At 43.3% G+C, this 20,116-nt stretch overlaps 1 protein-coding gene across 1 annotated transcript in view; it reads left to right on the forward strand.

The window, feature by feature from the left end:
- Positions 1-18,043, forward strand: part of RAB6B (RAB6B, member RAS oncogene family) — a 70,833-nt gene extending 52,790 nt beyond the window's left edge. Inside the window, exons 3-8 of the mRNA XM_066620637.1 lie at positions 3,664-3,717; positions 6,163-6,268; positions 10,284-10,395; positions 11,228-11,321; positions 13,252-13,318; positions 17,950-18,043. Of these exons, the coding sequence (XP_066476734.1) occupies positions 3,664-3,717; positions 6,163-6,268; positions 10,284-10,395; positions 11,228-11,321; positions 13,252-13,318; positions 17,950-18,014 (498 nt within the window). The 3' untranslated portion in view covers positions 18,015-18,043. The remainder of the gene's footprint in view (positions 1-3,663; positions 3,718-6,162; positions 6,269-10,283; positions 10,396-11,227; positions 11,322-13,251; positions 13,319-17,949) is intronic.
- Positions 18,044-20,116: the final 2,073 nt, after the last annotated feature.

The raw sequence follows: 20,116 nt of genomic DNA on the forward strand, positions 1-20,116 counted from the left end.
CCTCAGTGGTGAGCAGGTGCTCAATGGCGGATGTTACAGTAATGGCAGTGATACTCCTGACAGCAGTGACATAGCTGTGGGTGCCATTTTAATTCTCTCACAGTGTCGTGGCCCACAGTGTAAGTGTTGCCCTGGAATGATGCTACATTGGGGACAGGGGCATAGTGAAGGGATTGCAGCAGTACTCCCAGCTGTTCTGCTGAAGAAGGGTTTAAAGGGTATGTGGCCAGGTTGTTGTTGGTAGGTCCTCCCAAGGTGCTGGAGCTGGTGCTGTATTTGCCCTTAAGCCTGACTGTATTTGAGTGAGGCCTAGCTCTTTTTCTGCCCTCCCACCTGAACAGTACAGTGGAATTATTTAATGACATTGTTTTCACTTTCCCCCTTGCCCTTCTCCAGCCTTTTTGTTGTGTTATCTGCAGCGCTTTCAAGTGACAGCTACCTCTGAGCTTCAGAGGCCTTGAAACTCTAAAGGTTATCTGCTTCTCTGATGGGGGTTGTGTGGTGCCGGATACTGAGCTTAATTGGCATCTTGGCTCCATGGCTTTTTCTTTCTGAAATCCCACTCAATCCCCCTTCAGGCAGCTAAGAAGTGAATCAATAAATGGACCCTGAAGCCCTTTCCTTGCTCTCTGAAATGGTGGGCCTCTGTATATTCCCGCCTGAGAACATTTTCTGCAACAACCTGCTCCAGGGAAAGGGGGAATTTGAAAATAAAGGAAGCTGGAATTCTCAAAAGTCCAAATTGCACACCACAGATTCAGTTCTTAGATTTCTATTGCCTCACACACCCTGTCAAAATGAGAATTACTAGCAGTTCCTCTCTGGAGACAAAGGGTTAAACCTCCTTAAGGCTCAAAATGTCCTTCAGGGCAGGGCAGTGTTTGTTCTACTGCCATTCATACATTCATTATGTATTACAATCTCTTGTATTCTTGTTTAGCCTTCAGTAAAATTTGACACGCCTGTTGTCATCAGACATCAAGCTGGAGTATTTGTCCTTTATTATCATGGAGAGTGCTGATGGAGGCTTATGAATAAGATGAGCTTTCATACTGAGGTGGGAGAATGTGCAGTTATCAATTCTTTGTGCTGACCAGACTAACTGTTGCCATGGAAGCCTTTGAAAGGAGAACTGAGCAAACATGGAGCCCCTTGAAATGCCGCAGGCATGGCGACACCTAGACAACTCCCATTTTGTACGGTTAGATTTGCAGCAGTGGCCTGGAGAGGAGGCTAAATAAGCACAGCTGTAACCCATCAGGTCTTGTCTTCTGGCTGTTACTTGCCCCTTTAGAGGTGGGTGTATGTGTGTCTCACCTTGTTCATCTACATCCTACTGTTTCTCAGCAAAGTGGGGAGTGACAGCTACAAGGAGCAAGGAAGGATAACACTTGGCTGCTAGGGATGCCTTAAATGTAGATTTTGGAATTTGAGTTCCATCTGTTTCTCTTTTGTGCTGAGACACATTCATAATTGAAGTGGCAGTCCTCGCTATCTGAATGCCGATATCTAGCAGCTCATAAGTTTGTGGTTTTGTCAGTGGAGAGATTCTCATTGTTGCATTCTAAACTCATGGATCTGCTCAGCACTCTGTGAAAGCCTAACTACATAGAACCTGGACTGTGTGTCGCTTTTTAAACATTGGCCAGCTGCCTCTGGAGAGGATGCCCTTAGCAGACTGCAGCACATACTGTTTGATTAATCAACTAAACCCAGCAGCAGATGTGACTTGAAATCCAAACTCCCAGAGCTGTGAGTGTTAGAGTGCCTGAGCTCTTGAGGTGGTTCCTCTTAATTACAGTCCACAGCTCTGCCACCATGAAGCACTAGGGTTCATCTGTCATGAGCCCCGCTGGAATCTGTATCCTTGGTTGGAATCCAACAGAAGTCCAGGTCATTAAAAGATATTAACACTTCCAATACATCTACTATATAGTGGAGGTACATGGTGAACTGGAAGTGTGTGCCTATGTTTGTATATACAGGTTGTCCCTCAGTATCCATAAGGGTTCTGTTCCCAGGGAAAAAACAAACCCCTACCCATGCTGAAATCTGCAGATAATTGAATCCGTTGATTTTGGGCCCCTGAAAACCTCTGAAGGCAAGAGGGCTTCCCCAGCCCTCAAAATGCCTTTTAAAGGCGTATAAATGTCACTTCTGGTTTCCATGAGAAACTAGAATTTGCAGGGTTTGGGGGGGATATTTTTTGCCCAAAACAGGCATTCTGAGCCCCAGATGCACATGGCCTCTGTGGGCCTCAGAACAACCTCCAGAGGTGACTGGAGCACAGCACAGCTCCAGTCACATCCGGAGGGTCCAGGTGAGCTCTCCCCCATGGATTCTGAATCTACAGATTGCGAAATCTGCAGGTACCAAATTCAGATAACAAGGGCCAACCTGTATACATTTTCTTTTCATACAGTATCATGATGGTGGTTTTGCTACTTATGTTAGCCCATATGTGCATTCCTGGATAACATCCCAGAATGTACTTTGTAGTTTTATGAAACAACAGAGAAAAGACAAAATGCGCCTGCATCTGTGATGGGTGGATCTTTTCAGATTTCCATCAACTCTTGCAGAAGGGCTGCAAATTGTCAATCTGGCAAAAAAGGCAGTTAAGGCCGAAGTGCAGTGCTGGTTACTGGAGGTGGGGAGAAAACCGCAACCAAGTCCCAGCTGAATCCTGGATTGCAAAAGGTGTGGTCCTGAGGTGGAGCTGGATGAAGACTGCCTGAAGTGAAGCCGATGTAGCCCAAATTTGTGCTTGAAAAGGAGATGACTGGAATTCATTGATAAAGCTGATATGACCCTTGGTGAGAGAGAGGAGTCACAGTTGCGTACTGTGGTGAAAGGACAGACTGGAGTGTTGGAATGCTGAGAATATCAATGACAAGAGTGATAAAAACTGGAAGGTCCCCAGCTGAAGGCATGTCTTGTGCAGCTAAGAAAGATGACTTCACGTTGAAAGAATCATCTGGACAGAGGGGTTCTCTCTCTCTCTCTCTCCCTCTCTCTCACACACACTCACTATACTATAAAAACCCTTATCAGATCTAGGACATGCCTGCCTCTGTAAACTGCCTGTATATATGATGAGAAATCCAAGGATGAGAAAGGTGGTATATAAAGAAATCATTTTTGAAGCACACGCTTATAATGGTGAAAAAATAGTGGTTGTGTTACACAAACATGATACTTACGCAATGATGATTTCAAATAACAGGATGAGGGGAGGCAAGAGAGGGTCCAGCCTTCATAGCTGCTGTAATGGTTCACTTAGCTAATAGTTTTAGAAGGGGGGAGTCTGGATTGGGGGAGTCAAAAGGGGGTTGGATTTGCCTAAAATTGGATGGAGGAGGGTCATGCGGCCCCCACCTCTTCTCTCATAATTAAAGTACTGCAGTGCTTACCAACAGCATGAATAGGTCTTGATTTCTTAAACAGATGTGATGGAAGTGGGAAGAGTCCTGTCCATCTGCCAAAGTACTTCAAGCTTAGCATCACAATATATGTTTGGGGTTGGGATCTCAAAAGCTGCATATATTGTCTTGATGCCCAAGAAGCCTTTGCAGTGCTCTGTATGCATTTTGAACTTGCTTTGTCCCAGAATGCCTGCTGACTTGCTTTCTTTCTTCATTTTTCTCCTTTCCTTTCTTACAGGCTACAATTGGAATTGACTTCTTATCTAAAACCATGTATTTGGAAGACCGGACAGTAAGTGGCAGCCATTACGGAAGGGCTGATATTTTCAAGCTATGTGTTGTTGTTTATAAATCATGGGCAAGTGTGTGTGTGGGGGGATGAATTGCCCAAATGGACATGCAAGTAATCTGTCTGTGCACTTCCATGTTGCCTCAGTGGTTTGCTTGTGACAGAGCCCCTTTTCTTCGAAGTTATCTGTCTTGAAAGAGGATTGGACTCCTGCTGTTTCCACTTGGAGATTTCCACATGGTTTCTTCTTGTCCTCTGTGCTATTTCAAATGCAATCCACTTTCAGGTGGATGGAGTGACTTTGAACATACCTTCCCCTGACAACAGTAACCTCTCTTGAATAGATTATGACACTCCTAGTGTATATATTAGTTTGGCGCACAATCCATACAGATTTGGCTAATCCCCCCAATGACTTTATCCTGGGATTTTGGTGAACTCTTTCTACATTCAGGGCATCCTTTTGACATCCACTCACCCTCTGAGCATCTGCCATGGAATCCCAATGTGTTGCTGAAGATTTTGCCGCATGGTCAAGGCGCATGACTGTTTCAAGGCACATGACTGGTGTGTCTGGCCTTTAGACCAGACTTTGAGACCAAGCCATGTGCCTTGTAGCCATGCTCGTTGTGGGTTTATTCCAGCTGAATTCCCTTACTGGAAACCTTGTTGGTCCAATTGGGTAAGAAAAGGAAGGGGAAAGACTTCCTTCCAAGTCCCCAACGGGGCTCTCTTGTTTCTAGGATTTTGGACTGTGATTTTGCACATTTTTCTGCATAAATAGGAAATGTATATTCCCTGCAGAGCTACTTTTTGTCCTGTGATTCAGGCCGTTTGCAACCAGCAGCCTCTCTTCAAGGACAGGCAATCATTTCCATTTGCTAGGAAATCTTCCTAAGTGTCTGTATTTTGCCTTTTCTCCTCTCTTCTCAGAAATGACCCTGGAGGAAAAACCCACTGTAAAAATGTCTTGATTTATAGATTTGGGGGGAACTTTGTGCAAGGATAACCCAATGTCAGCGCAGATGGGAGGGAGCTCTAATGAGAGCAAAGCAGCAGCAGTTGCATTAATAAGTAGCAGCTAACTATCTTGTGCAGTGTAAATGCACTCTCAGACATCCATCTCGGGCCTAATGGGTTGTTTCCAAGGCTTTCCAATTGCTCTAATGAAAGCCACAGGGTGAGTGATGTAGGAGCTCTGCAAAAGCACTGGTAGATTTCCCCAGGCTTCCCAAGGGGTTGCCTCTGATCCAGTGGCAGAAATGTGAGTGTGAGTGTGTGTGTGTGTGTGTGTGTGTGTGTGTGTGTGTGTGTGTGTGTGTGTGTGTGTGTGTGTGTGTAAAATCCTTTCCCAAGATGTCCCACAATGGTTGTGTGTTGATTCAGAGCATCGGGAAAAGATGAAGTCAAATATACTATGAAGTGGCTTAACACTTCAAGCTTTGCAGCAAGTGTTCCTGACACTTTTCAATCTTAAGTGCGCTCTTTTTGTTGTTGTTGTTGCTTTAAAACACTTGTCCAAATGTACTCTGTGCTGATGCCACTCTTGAGTGCTCCCAATGTATCATCAGCAACTCATCTAGTTCTAGTTCTGCTTGCAGTGCAGGTGGGTGTACAGAGCGTTGCAAATCTCACAGGTCATTGAGAACTGAACTCTCAAATGTGCGTTGGTGTAAATATGGCCTTGAACATCCCACACAATCAATCCCATGCAGACACATGCCTCCCAGTCTGTTGAGTGCTTTGTTTCCCTGCTTCAGGCCTCCCAAAGTTCCCATCACTCACGGCGCTAGCTAAAACCCTGTGTTGGCAGCCTCGAGAGAAGCATGATGGCAGGTACAAGGCTAAGCTCTGGCCCTTACATTGGGTCCTTCTAGACCTGGGGCAGCTGAAGGGGTTGTAGGCTGCACTCTCCAGATGTTTCATTCTAGAGTAGTCCTCTGGCTAGAACCATGTGGTAGGATGCAGCCTTGCCCTGCCACTAGTCATATTGTTCTTATTAATGAAACGACGTTATGACCCTCCTTGATACTAGTATTGTCTATTTTATTGACCTAATGAAACCCGTTGTACCTTTCTTACCTGTCTTTCCATTGTGTTTTAGTGGCCTCCTGTTCTTGCACCACACCACTTATGAGACTCCCAAACAACCTTTCAAAGTGTGTGCATCACACCAGAGTACAAGCGCTTACCTGTGCAGCAAAGGAATATGAGTGTTTTTCCACCCCTTGAGTAACCAGCAAGGGAGGATAAGAAGTGAAGAAATTCCAAGTCCCCCAAACCCTGAACTTTCAGGAACATTGCAGTTAATTGATAGATACCTTCTTTGTTTGTTCTTGCTCTCTTGTTCTCCCCCTTTCCTGTCTTCCGTGGCTGTTTTTCCTCTTAACCATGTGTCTCCCCTCTCTTTCATTTCCCTTCTGTCATTCTTCTTCCTCGCCTTGGCAGGTGCGGTTGCAGCTCTGGGACACAGCAGGCCAGGAGAGATTCCGAAGCTTGATTCCCAGTTACATTCGAGACTCCACAGTAGCCGTGGTGGTCTATGACATCACAAGTGAGTCAAGTTTGGGTGTGGTTGTCTATGCAACAAGCCTGGGAGTGCATTGTCCTTTGCAGCTCAGTATAGGTAGTTGGGACCAGGTGGATTATATGTAACTGTACCTGGCAAAAGGCTATGTCAGGTGCCATGCGTGAAAAGTATGTGAATTCTAGCATGAGAGAGACTCGGTGCTCCATGCTGTCTTTCTGCACCACAGTAGCATCATTTTATTTTGAAGGAGTTGCTTCTGTCTGTCCTTAAGGCCTGTTCTCTTATGCCATTGCCACACAAAATATCTCCTGTTCCTCACATCCCGCTTAACCATATGTTCAAAGCTTGAATTAATGATTGCTTAAATGTTAGCACTTTCATTACTATTTTGCTGAGATGACAGCAGCTATGTTTCATTGCTAGTGCATGGCAGCATAGTGCAAAAGAGCTCGATTTTGTTCCTGAAAAGTCCAAAGACCCCAAAATGTTTTGCTGGATCAGAACAAGTTTCAAGACAGCCTAGCATGCGGCCAGTCTGTGGGCATGTCTGTGGGCATTCGCACACTGGAGAGACGAGGGATTCCTTAGCTATCTACATGCTTCTACACCTCAGAAATTGGGATAATATTTTGTTTCTCTACTATTATGTATTGTCACACTCATCACTTCATAAATAGATGGAAAATAGCCAGTGAGAAATACAATGAAATTTATTTATTTTTTCATATTTTTATACCGCCTTCCTCCAAGGAGCTCAGGGTGGTGTACATAGTTCCTCCCCTCCTTTGTCCTCACAACAAACCTGTGAGATAAGTGAGACTGAGAGATAGTGACAGACCCTAGGTCACCCAGGAAGCTTCATATCTTAACAGGGATTTGAACCTGGATCTTCCATGCCAAAATCTAGCTCCCAAACCACTGCACCATCCTGACTCTCTGAATGCCTGAGGATAGTCATTTGTATTAATACAAACCACTGTGAATAGAGGAAGAATAGTCTGATGGGTGTAAAAGAACTTAGTTCATTTCTGTTCCCAGAGTTAATGGTTTTGTGCCTGTGACGATTGTGGCTTTGCTTGCAATCCTGTTTTTCTTTGTAATACCTGTATCTCTTTCTCCACCATTTCTTTAGTCAAGCATAGATGTTGACCTCCATCAACAGTCCTGTCAGTCATCATAGTTGCACATGATGATCTAGTGTTTTCCTGTAGATATCCTAATCAACCTGTTAAAGTTTCCCACTGAGGGTGCTGTTGAACATGACAATGATACAGCATTCACACCTGTTCATGGTGGTGGTCAATAAATTATTAGAGTTGGAAGGTGCTTGAAAGGTCATCTAGTCCAACCCCCTACCTGTTGCAGGAATCCTCCTAGACAGCATTAAACTGAATAACCTCTAAATTGGTTAGCCACTAAAAGAGAAACACCATTTTATCTCCAAATTTGCTTTCCTGAAAATATAACTTCCATACACTTTATTTACAAAGCCTGACTTGCTAGGTGACTTGCTAGGCAGGAATGAATTGGCTCATGAAGATGATAGCAAGGATAGCAAGTCATGCACTCTGATATGCAATCTTTCCCCATGCTACATGGAATCTTCTGAAGGGAGTGAATGTCTGTGGAACCCCTGGTTTGGTACCTGAACTGAACTTGGGAGAATGTCCTGTGTTCATGCATCTGAAAAGGGGGGAAAAATCTAAAACCAGGATTTGGTTTTAGTGCATCTTTGAGACTACCTTCTCTATAGCCATTCCATCAGTAGCTATATTTATTATTCCAACCATTATTATGGTTAATTAATAATGTTATTAATTACAACCATCATAGTTGATCTGGAAGTAGGTGGTTCTTTGAGTAACTTGATCCCAGGGTGTAGAGGGTGACGTGACCACTATGTGTACTTCTACTAATCTATTAACTACTAGAACAATTTCATATTCTTACTAACTCTATAAAGAGAATCACTGTTTTAATAATGAGTGAGTCCCAGGTAAGAGAGATGACTCAAGCCTAATTATCCCAGATACAAATCCAACTTTTTAGCCTCTAGGCCCCATTGGGCAATACATTTTCACTTTTAGAACCCAATAGTGTTTTATTTTAAGATTTACTAGGTCATTCTTTTAAGAGTTTGTTGTTGCTGTCCATCATGAGGCTGGACTCTGATCTTTTCTGTATCTGTCTCTTGCTGTTTGCTCTGACTTACTCATGATCTTTGTTGTAATTAATGTAAGAAGAAATGCAGAGTGACAGAAAAGCAGATCTGCATCCTTTTGGTGGCCCCTGCTAGCTCAACCATCTGAAGCAGTCGCTGACAGGTCAGGGCTATGCAGGTGACTCTATTTGAAGTGACTCATTAAAAACGCTCCATTTAATTGATTGCTTTGGCCAGTCTGAGACCCATCCCCTGGTTGCTTGCACTAAACTCTTTAATTGATGTTAGATTCTGCTAGCACAATGCAAAGAAAGGACTACAAGGAGCAAACAAAAGAGATATTCCAAAGAGAGCCAGTGTGATTCCACCAGTCACACGTCATTAGTCTGATTTTAAGTTGCAGCTAAAATCCACAATCCGACTTGCACAGAAAAGCATCTGTGGATGGAAGACAAGTCTCCCTTCTAGGAGTTGAGGGCAATAATGACAATTTGAGTTACATAGTTTAATTAGAGCAGCATTTCTCCAAGTCTGCTCCTAGAAGCCCTGGGGCTCCTTGAGACCCCTTTAGGGTCTCCAGGAGCACACCTATAAGTAGCTGCCATCTGCCCCCCCTTCCCGGTTCACTTGTCTGTCCTGCACCTCACCTGTTCCTGGCCCTCGTTCTTCTCCTATTCTGGCTCTTCACCAGTATGTTGGGCTCAGTGCTGCACCATTCTGCACATGCTCCAGGGATCCTTGAGACTCTGCACATGTGCCAGTGGTACTCCCTGAGACTCCTCTTAGGAGTGTAAAGGTCTCTGGAGACCTGAATGTTTGAGAACCACTGTGTTTATATGCAGGATGTATGGCATTAACATCTCTGTTTAAATTAGAAGTGCTTTTGGAGCTCCAGGCCTTGTTCCCCTTTTTGTCCCTTTCCTACTCATGACATTTCTAGGGAGAATATGGTCGCTACAACTCAAAAAGGATATAGTAGAACTCAGAAAGGTGCAGAAGAGAGCAACCAAAATGATTAATGGGTTGGAGCACCTCCCTTTTGAGGAAAGGCCACAGTGAGCTTACGGGGGCTCGTCAGTCTAGAAAGGTGCCAAAGGGGGAACATGACTGAGACATGTAAAATTATGCATGAGAAGAATAGAGGAAAATTCTCTTGCACAACACCAGAACCAGAGGTCATCCACTAAAATTGACTGGTAGGAGAGTCAGAGAAAAGAAAATATTTCTTTACCCAATGCATAATTTGTGGAACACCTTGCCACAAGACGTTGTGATGGCACCTGACACACATGGCACGTTGTGATGGCACCTGGCACCTGACGTTGTGATGGCACCTTTTTAATATCTTTAAAAAGGTATTAGAAGATTTATGGAGGAAAGGTCCATCACAGGTTACAAGTCATGATGGCTGTATGCAACTTCTGGGGTTTAGAGATAGTCTACTTCTGAATGCCAGGTAAAAGGCAATGGCAACAGGATGCAGGTGTCTTATTGTCTAAGTTTGCAGTCCTATATGCATTTATCTGGGAGTAAGTCCCATTGAAATGAACAGCCATGCCTAGGATTGCACTGTAACTCCATCACCTCAACCACAATGCCACTCTGGCCTTACCTTATAGCAGTTATACATTAGATTTTATGGGAGCAGAGCCTAAACACCCTGACCTTTTCTGTTCCTGTGCTCCTTCAGATAGACAGATAATCCTCTTGAAACTCATTCAAAAGCTTAGTGGTGAATTTGCCCTGCTGTCTTTTGCAACTACTTATGTCAAAGGTATTGTTGCTTTAAAACATTTGTAATCTGCAGCCCAAGAGAGTTATGGGGAAAATGCCTTTTTGCCTTGTTTCCATCTCCCTTGTTTTTCTTCTTCTTCACAGATCTCAACTCCTTCCAGCAGACATCCAAATGGATTGATGATGTCAGAACAGAAAGAGGAAGTGATGTCATCATCATGCTAGTGGGCAACAAAACAGACCTTGCAGACAAGAGGTAAATAAGTGCTAAAAGGAGAAAGGAAATAGTTTCTTGGAGAAAAGGGTTAAGGGTATTATGAGCACATTCCCCTGGGGGCTGGGGATAAGAATAGGCCCTCAGTTTGGCTGTACTTGTCCTAAGATAAGAGGTGACTAAACAGCCACCAGGTAGATGGGGCTTATTAGCCTGGGAAGGCAGCTCATCTGAGAGAAGGAAAACTCTGATCCCAAACCTCCACTGCCTTGTGGCTACATCCAGTTATGGAAAAGGCTTCAGGAGTCAACCTTGAGGCAAAATCCGGAGCCGGAGTCCCTAAGGCAGTTCATGGCTGAACACAGTCACGTTCTGGCAACTACGTTCTGGCAACTCCTGCAACGCCGCTGGAACCAACCATACTGGCTTCTGCCTTTCCATTGGACCATTTCAGCGACGTGGAGAGGGGGGATTTGCTGCATGGGTAGCAGTCTATCGGCCATATCTACCTTACCCAGGCTTCGTGCACTGGAGAGGACACTGTTCCGGAACCGCTATTCAGAGCGTGATACCATAGTCTTCCAAGACTGAAGGATGCCAACTATTATGAGCACAAAAAGCTTGCAACAGGCAATAATTGTCATGCTGTAAAGGTGTTGTGTTGTCCCTTATTGCCACAGGCACAAGATTTCGTAGAGTGAAATTGACAATTGCTGTTTCATTGACCATTGCTGAATCCTTGGTTGTGTTTAAGAAAAAAACCCCCACCAGCAACTTCCCTCCTATCTGCAGATATTTCAATAGCTTCCCAGTCTTTCTCAGTGGTGTTGAACCAGTTGCTATTGTCCCTTGTTGTTTGTGCCCACTACCCTAGGCAGATAACCATTGAAGAAGGAGAACAGAGGGCTAAAGAACTGAATGTCATGTTTATTGAGACAAGTGCGAAGACAGGATACAATGTAAAACAGGTAAGGAATCTTTTGTTTCTGTTAAGGATTGAAGTCAATGTCCTCATTGTATACTTGTTCCAGTTTGTGTGCTGTAGCCTTCCTCTGTGCCACATACTGTGTAGTATTTTTTTTCTTACATGTAAGTACAGTACGCATCTTCCATCAATAAATGTTGGCACATAACTGTTATGTTAACACAAGTATACAGCAAACTATGGGGTAGGTTATCTCCATGTAGAGAAATACGTAATGTATGAAGCTGTCTTAAGTGGTAGCCTAACACAGTACGATATCATTATAGAGAATTTCCAACTTGATCTCACAGTAGTGGCATAGCTAAGGTGGGGCTGGGGGGTTCAAGGACCTGGGTTCCATGCCTGAGGGGGTGTCAAAGTCGGAAGTACTTTCATGAAAAAAGAAGTTATTGCTCAGCAGCAGCTGCTGCTACCTGTCCCATCCCCAGCATGGCTGTCACATGCAAGTATCCTGGCCCTTTGTGCCCTCCCCCAGCTTCTGCCATGGAGCATCCCCCCACTCCGATCCAGCCCCCCATGCACGCCTCTCCTTCTCTACTGGGGTACTGGCGCTGCACATGGCCAGAGGCCTCTCCTGGCACTGCTCCTCCACACACAGCCCACTCCCTAGCGTGCCTGGTTGCAGGCTCCTTTTGCTTTCATCTGTTCAACTGAGCAGCCAGTTCGGGAACTTCCCTATTGAAATCCACACAAATCACCAAAAGATAAGAAGTTGTCACATTCCTACACAAGCCTTTAGGCTTCGGGATGTCTCAGTTTCTCTTATAAACCAAAATATCTGGTTACCAGTCAGTGGTGTCACTAGGGTTTGCGGCACCCAGTGTGGGAGGCCAGTGCATTACCCCCATGATGGACCTCCTCCCAGTGGGTGGGTGGGGCAATACCCTGGGATGTGTGTAGTACCTGTACTTCTGCGAAGCAAATCAGGGAAGTGCACTCAGATGAAATTCCCATTCTTCATGCTAACTTAGATCAATTTAGATCAATTAGCACTTTTAGGTACTGAAACATTATTTTGACTAGGAGGAATATTTTCTAACTGACCATCTCCAGTGGCTTTTTAGCTGATAGTCAAGAAAATGCGCATTGCAATGAAACAAACTGGGATTCTGATTCCTAAAATTAAATTTTGCCAACTTAAAAAAATGGGAGCAGCTATGTCAAGAAGGCCAAGATAATCATTATGACAGCTTTCATCATTCTTAGCTGCTATACGTGAAAAAAAAAATCTTTGATTAAATATCTTCTGATTTTACTTGCCACACAGGGCCACTTGTACAGCTCTGGTAGGGCAAACAACAACCATATATCCCAAGGGCTGCCTGGGTGTTCCACAAGCCCTTGAAGAGAGGCAGCCTTGTATGCTTGGAGGGCAGAATATTTTTAAACTGGTCCCACTTCCAAAACTAAGTTTCCTAGTTTTGCTTTCCCCTGCAGAATGTGGCTTGGCTTGCTTGCTGGGTATCATGCACGATTGGCTCCATAAACACCTTTCAAAAGCTTACCTGCTCTCTTCATGTAGCACCCTGTGGTTTTTGTTGCATGCATTGGTGAAAGAGTGTTTGTGTAGATGGGATGGCAACTCAAATATCTTTTAGTCCCTTCCACCTCTATAGTTCTGTGCCACTTTAGCTGCTCCAGCATAAACCATATGTTTGATTCATAGAAATTATTGTTTTATAGACTCAGTGGAGCAGCTTCCTTTTCCACAGGTGCCCTCATACTTGTTTCTAGGGGCTAAAGAAATGAAGGGTGACTTGAGAGCCCCTGGGGCTGCCTGTGACCAACTTTGCTGTTTTCAGCTGCTCTGCAGATACAAAATGTAGTTGTAACTATAGACCAATGATGTCTTTTGCTATTTGACCCATCCTTCTGTCCACCATTGTTGTCCTACAACCCACGTGTTGCTCTAGCTCTTCCGACGTGTTGCCTCAGCTCTGCCAGGGATGGAGAGTGTTCAGGAGAAAAGCAAAGAAGGGAGTATCCTTTGTTAATAACAGCTGCTTTTCACATAAACCTTTTCTATTGAGGATCTCACTGTTCTGAGAGGAAGCTAAATAAGGCTGTGTTCCTAACATAAAGTTTAATGTGACCCCTGCTACAGCTGAGTTTATGTGAATGTGCAACTTACATTGGCCAGAATCCTCACATACATTCCAAATCTATTTTCTCTTCTTTGTAAAGAAGAACATGGTAAAAATGGAAACTAGGAAGGACAACATATGTGCAGTGGTAAATAGCAGCTATAAGCCCAGCCTGGACACAGTTCATCATAGGTAGGGATATCTGTACTTATGTATTGCACCAGGGAAGACTGAATTCTGTCATCCTCAACTATGCCTATTTTACAGAGTTTTTTCTGCTTCTTCTAGTCATGAGGGTAAGAATCTATTAATTACAGGGCAGTGAAGCTTGGCCTATTCCCTATGTGCTCCCTGAGGGCCCAACCCTATCCAACTTTCCAGCACATGTAGCCACAATGCAGTCCCAAGGTAAAGAAACAAATATTCCCATACCTTGAGGAGGCCTCTGTGATTGTCTCCCCACCACAGGATGCAGCACAAGCCCCATTGGCACAGCAGCACTGACACTGGAAAATTGGATAGGATTTGGCCCTGAGGCTGCTGATGGGCCCCTATGAAATTCAGGAAGCTGGACTAGATGGGTCTTTGGCCTGATCCAGCAGGGCTTTTCTTATGTTAAATCCTACTCAGTGCTTCTCTTCTCTCCCACAACCTTTTGAAATTTTGCCAGCTATTGGCCACATACAGATATATTCAGAAAGATAGAAAAGTAATCTTATTTAGTAATCTTAAAAAAGTAACATCTTATTTCCTGTAAGATGACGGCTGAAACTTTCAGGCTGTCAAATGGTGTATCGTAAAGCAAAAGTGATGCTTACCAGAAACTGAAATAGATAAATTTGCAGCTGCTGTTGTAAAAAACTTTGGAAACAGGTACACCAGCTTTTCAGTGTAATTGGTTGGAGAGTGGCAGGTGATGCCCGTACCCCCAGGTCCTATAAACTCAAGTCTAAACAGGTATGAGAAACCTTAAATTGAATCTAGTTACTTTTTTGAAAAGAAAAAAAAAACTAGTTATTGTCCATTATTTTTATTTTTTCACATTTTTATACCACCCTTCCTCCAAGGAGTGCCCATTATTGTAAAGCTGAAGTTCAGAAGTATACTACCATGGTCTTGGAAAAAACAGAATTTTACATCTTTATTCTCACTTATTTCCTTAATCATCCTAGCCTCTGCTGTGACCCAATCCCACCTACCACCCCCTATTCCTTTTGGAGAATGTTTCTCCTAATCCTTCTGTCTCATCCATTTAGTGCATAGTTTACTCCAAGCCCTCCAGGCAGGATTATCACTGCTGGTGCTACATAAATGTTTAATAGAGTAGTTTATACAGATTTCTTGCTGTTGTTTTTCTCTGTTAAAATGTTAATCCTGGCCCAAGCATTGTGTTAACTTCTGTGGTGAGAAATATCATTCATGATAGTGATTGTGCACCTCATTGCTCCAAAATGACTTTATGGCCCAACATACAGTGTTCTATGAAAGCCCAGACCTTCCTTTCTTGATAGGCAGAGACCCCTTCCCCATGAAAGCTAGGTTTGTAACCTTTAAGAGCTACAGCGATTACCTGCACACCCAGAAGCCTATGCTTGGTAAAATCTCATAAACCAAAAGTCTGATTGAATAGAACTTCCAAGGCCTTTACTATTAAACAGTAAACTTATATGTTCTTTTCTTATCAAGATAAAACAGAGTTCAGTGTGCATGATAAGTAAATATGCTAGAATGACATAATTCTATAGGCTGTGCATTATTTCTCCTGATGCAGAACTGCTTGTTAACTCAGAGACTTTAATATATATACCTACATAAACTAAAATCATTACTATTCTTTGTTGTCTTGTTGTCATCAAGAAGAAATTGCTCTGCTGCTCTACATTTACCAGGAGTCAGTGTCATGTGTTAGCTATTCCAATTTGTTCAGCCACAATCCTTAAGGAGCCCTGACTTAAGATTCCTCTTAAATTGGTTTAAGCATTATTTTGTGCATAGTCTTGAATCCCTCTGTTCAGAAAACGGTCACAGTCTATAGCGATACCATACTGGAAGAACCAATTCTTATGAATTCTTATGAATTGCTTATTTCCAGAAAATCTTGATCAATGATTAATTTAAAACAGTTCCAGTTGCTTTGCTTGTGTTTTTCTTTTAAAAACACAAGGTGGGATTATGCAAGCCATGTGCTATCGCTCCTGTGCTGTATGTCCAAATGACTTCTCAGCATTCCCCTTGAAGATTGTCTTAGGATGACTATAGATGCAAGCACCCACCCTTCCTCACAAGTGGTCATGTTAACTGAATGCAGAATACCATTTCTGCAATTATGGAACAAACACTAAAGGAAAACATCAGCCTAGAGCAGGACTAATGAATGTGGTCCAATTAAGTATTGTTTATTACAGAGAAGTTCATGGTTTCTAAATTAAACACAGCCTGTAATGACTTCCCCTCTCTCTGAAGCTGGCAGAAAATGGAGAATAATTGTCACACCGGGAGTGTTTGCCAAACAATGACAGCTCATGCCATGTTGGCTGGCATTCCCTTGGTTAAGTTAGGCAGGCAGGCCAAGGCTCTGTATGCCTGCCATTCTGGCTGCAACAGCTATTCTTCACGGATAACATTGTGATTTAGAAATTATCTTGATCAGAATGCCCACTGAGCTTAGCTGGTCTGGAAACAGGCCAACACCAATGAATAGGCTGAGGAAGGGGGGCAGGCACGAGGCTCCAGAGGGCATATCAGCACACGGCCAGTGCCTCCCTTTGGCCATCTTTGACCACTTCTGGCCCAGCCACTGCATACCTTTGCTGTTGATTTTGTTTTCACCACTCGCCATTAGGGCACACAGTGGCTGGGCCTGAAGTGGCCCAAAGGAAGTTGAGTCTTTCACATTTAAATCAATGTGAGAGGCTGGAAGCTTTGGGGCGGGGGGGGGGGGTTTGATGTGATTATGTCAGCCTATGAAAACTGAACTGCAGGATTTTTCTGAGACTGTTGCGTACCAGGCATCTGGATAACATGAGCCTAGAATAATCTTGATCCCCTTTTTCTGCTTTACATTTCTTCCCAATTCCGAAATGCCATTCATCTTCACTCTTTCCCCATATACTTTAAAAGCTATCTTATACATACAACAGCCAAAATTAAAGTCATCTAATTTTCCCCTGCTCAAGATTAGGGAGGGGAAGTGGTAAAGTTTTTCCTAATCTGTATCATTTCAGGTGAGAGAATTACCTGTTGGCACATTTTCCTATTTAAAAAATCCCCTCCTTGCCTAGGGAAAACTAGCATGGCAAGGAAAGGTTCAGTATTCCCCCCCTCCCCCACCTATTTCATGGATGATCTTCTGCCTGGTGAAACATAACCTTACCTGCAGCCTGTAGTACAGTCCAGGGAAAAATGTTTTGGCCACTTGATTTTTGCCATTCATATAAACTGCACAATTGCTGAGCCTTGCTGTTTTCCCCGAGTGTCACAGAGTGACACAGCAAATTATGCAGCAGCAACATGTCTGAAAAACATGGTGCCTCTGAACCACTGTAGTGGAAGAGAGGGTGTCTTGATGTGACTGGCAACAGCTCCTCCAGCCTAATTGCTGCCTTTTGTGCTGGGAAAGGTCAGTTCTCTTGGGGGCCTGCCTGAGCTTGATGTATACTACATGTGTCAGCACCACATGCAGAGAACACAACTGGCGCTTTGCACAGTAGGAGACCAGTCTATGGCTTTCTAAAAAGACTGAGAGGTGGTGTCATTTCTTTGAATCCTTCAGGTTATATTCTCTGCCCTCTACCTTGAGTTTCCTTGCCTGTTGGGTGACACATTTCTGTGCAGCACAAATGCCTATGTATTTGCATTTGTTGGCATGTACCTTTTAGTGTCTAGGTTAGCTGGCCATTTGTGTACATGCCTCTTGGAAAAGATCTGTAATGCACTGTTTATCTCTTGAACAGTAGTTTCCAAACTCCAGCCCATGGTGCATCATGATCACAGGTGTAGCAACTGATTTCTCCAGCAATTTATGCCAGGGAGCCACACACACACAAACCCCCAGAAATTGGGGCACATATCTTCTGGGGTGATGTGGAGTGGAAGTGGCTGCCCAACATGAGTTGCTACAGAGATCAGGTGTGAAAAAAGAAGGCTGCAGCATGGAACAATAAGGCTTCACCACCACCACACCCAAGGTTATTATGGTGTACTGGCTGTTATTATGGTGTTATTATGTAAACTCCACTGGCTGGAGTTTGGAGACCCATGCTTTAGAGCACTATTGGCTGGAAGACATTTGAATTCGCTTAAGAAAGAAAAAAGGAGTCTAAGTCTGGGGCCAGGCAGGGGAGAGAAGAGAAGCTAAGTTGAGGATGGGTAACCGACAGCATTTAAACCTGCACTGTGCATTATAGCAATGCCGGTTATAAAAACAACTATCAATAGCTTGTCAGAGGTGATGTGCATGATGATCTCACTACACAAACTAAACAGGAAGTGCCTCCTCCCATTGTCTTCCTTAACCTTTTCCTTCAGTGATTGACATCAAGTTGGACAAACCACAGGAACCACCAGCCAGTGAAGGAGGGTGTTCTTGTTAATGCAAAGCGCAGGATTCGTCAGCTCCATTTGACACCACACGCTTGTTGTGTTGCTTCCTATTGGTTAGCTTCCTAATAACACAAATTGAGTTATTCAATGGGGAGGATTTCTTTTCTCTCTGTGTCTCTCTAGGGAAGGGAGGGTGTGGGTGGCAAGGATCAGAATACATTATTCAACAGCTGGTTCTATTTCCTTTTTTGGTTTAGTTGTAATATATTGTACTTTATTAAAAAATGCCAAAACAATTCAGAATTTAAACAAGACACTTTAATCGTGTGTATACAACTTTCAGCCATGGGGGTCTTATATCTTTTTTTGGGTACTTTTTTTTTTACTGTATATTTGTAAACTTACAGAGAAAACCCCAAGAGTATACAGGCTGGCTAGTTTAAGTGTTTGGCATAAACTGTAGACATACCTTGTAGTAAACTAGTCCCCGATCGGTTCACTGAAACACTAACTAAACAAGTCACAATCTAATGACAGGCTAGCTAAGCATGTGCCATGACCAGTATGCCATACAAGGTGGAAAAGAGAGCTACAATCAGAGAAATGTCATTCATGATAGTGGTCGTGCACCTCCATAGCTCCAAAATGACTTTATGGGGTCTATAGTGCATGTACAGTCTATCGTGTTTCATGCTATATTTTACTATACCGGGGGAGATGTTTGTTTTTAGCACCATTCTGGATGGATACATGTTTTTAAGATTGTCACTTGTCACATAGTCTACGTATGTCAACTTAAAAAACAACCACGTTAGCTAGCATAAGCCACCACATATACACCCTATAGAGTGTATCTGTGAAATTAATGACATTGTTGCCACTTTATATGTATAGTTGGCCCAATGGGTTCTGGGATAGCCTATATGTCCTGCAAAGGCCACCTCAATTGATTATGACTGCAATTTTGACCTAAAATTATGTTGAAGAAACCACTTCAATTGATGGGGGGAGGGGGGGCTTAGAAAAATTTTTCAAATGTTTTCAGAGGCATTCTTCTCTTAAGTTTATTGTTAGAAGCAGATTCCTTTGAAAAAGCAACTCAAAATAGTGGCCACGGTTCAACCAGAACTGTCAATTACTGTTACATCAATGATTGTCCATTGGGACCACCTTAATTTTAGCCAACTGTACTGTTCATGGTGGTTGATCATTATTATGAGTGCTCATAACTTTTGCATGAGTGAACACAGAGTGAAAGAGAAGAGGGTCTGTCTCCTTAGAAAAGAAGATTGCTTTGGCAACAAAGATACAATAGATACTGTATTTAATTTTTGTATACACGTGTATGCATGTTTTATATTGACATAAAACATACATTAACACACAGCTGTGTGGAGGTGTATGTATACACACCCACACACAATATAGATGCTTGGTTTCTCCCACTGTTATGACTTGAGATTGCAATCAACAACAGTTGTGAAAATTACAGTTGCTGCAATGTGTGGGTCTAGAAGGTTTTTGTTATTGTTGGGGAAAAAATGTGACTTGTCATGTCTTCAATAAATTAAACTCAGATACATGTGATAGTAGAAAAAATGCACGGAGACCTGTCTCTTCAGATGTTGTCAATCAGTGTGTGATAGTGCATGTAGTCACATTCTGGGAGTACGTCAGAGGAAGTGGCTGCCATGAGATCTCATGTTACCTCACTGCCATTTCAGTCAATGCAACATCATCAAGGGTTCCCGGATGCTTTCTAGCAGACCTCGTGGCCTAACTTAAAGGAAATCTTGCAGTGATCATCACTGTGTGTTAACAGAATATGCCAAGAGTTTGTTTCTCCTCATTACTTGTGTGCCATTCCTGTACAGCAAAAAATAAAAATCAAGAACAAAAACACACAGCACACACTTTAGAAGTCTCATTTGCTCATTAGTAGCCACAGAGATATACCAGTACCATGCACAAATTTAGCTTGTCTAATTGTAGCCTGCAGCCAGAAACCAGTGATTGAACGCCTTGAATTTTCCTTCCTGCCTCAAATCAATTCTCCTTTGACCTGTCAGCTTCCTTGCTGCTTTCCCTTCTATTTCTCTCCCCCCTTTCAAATAATCATTTAAGAGCTTCCATGACCTCCTGCATTCATTTG

Source organism: Tiliqua scincoides, chromosome 3 (genome assembly GCF_035046505.1).
Source record: "Tiliqua scincoides isolate rTilSci1 chromosome 3, rTilSci1.hap2, whole genome shotgun sequence".
Lineage (NCBI taxonomy): Eukaryota > Metazoa > Chordata > Lepidosauria > Squamata > Scincidae > Tiliqua > Tiliqua scincoides.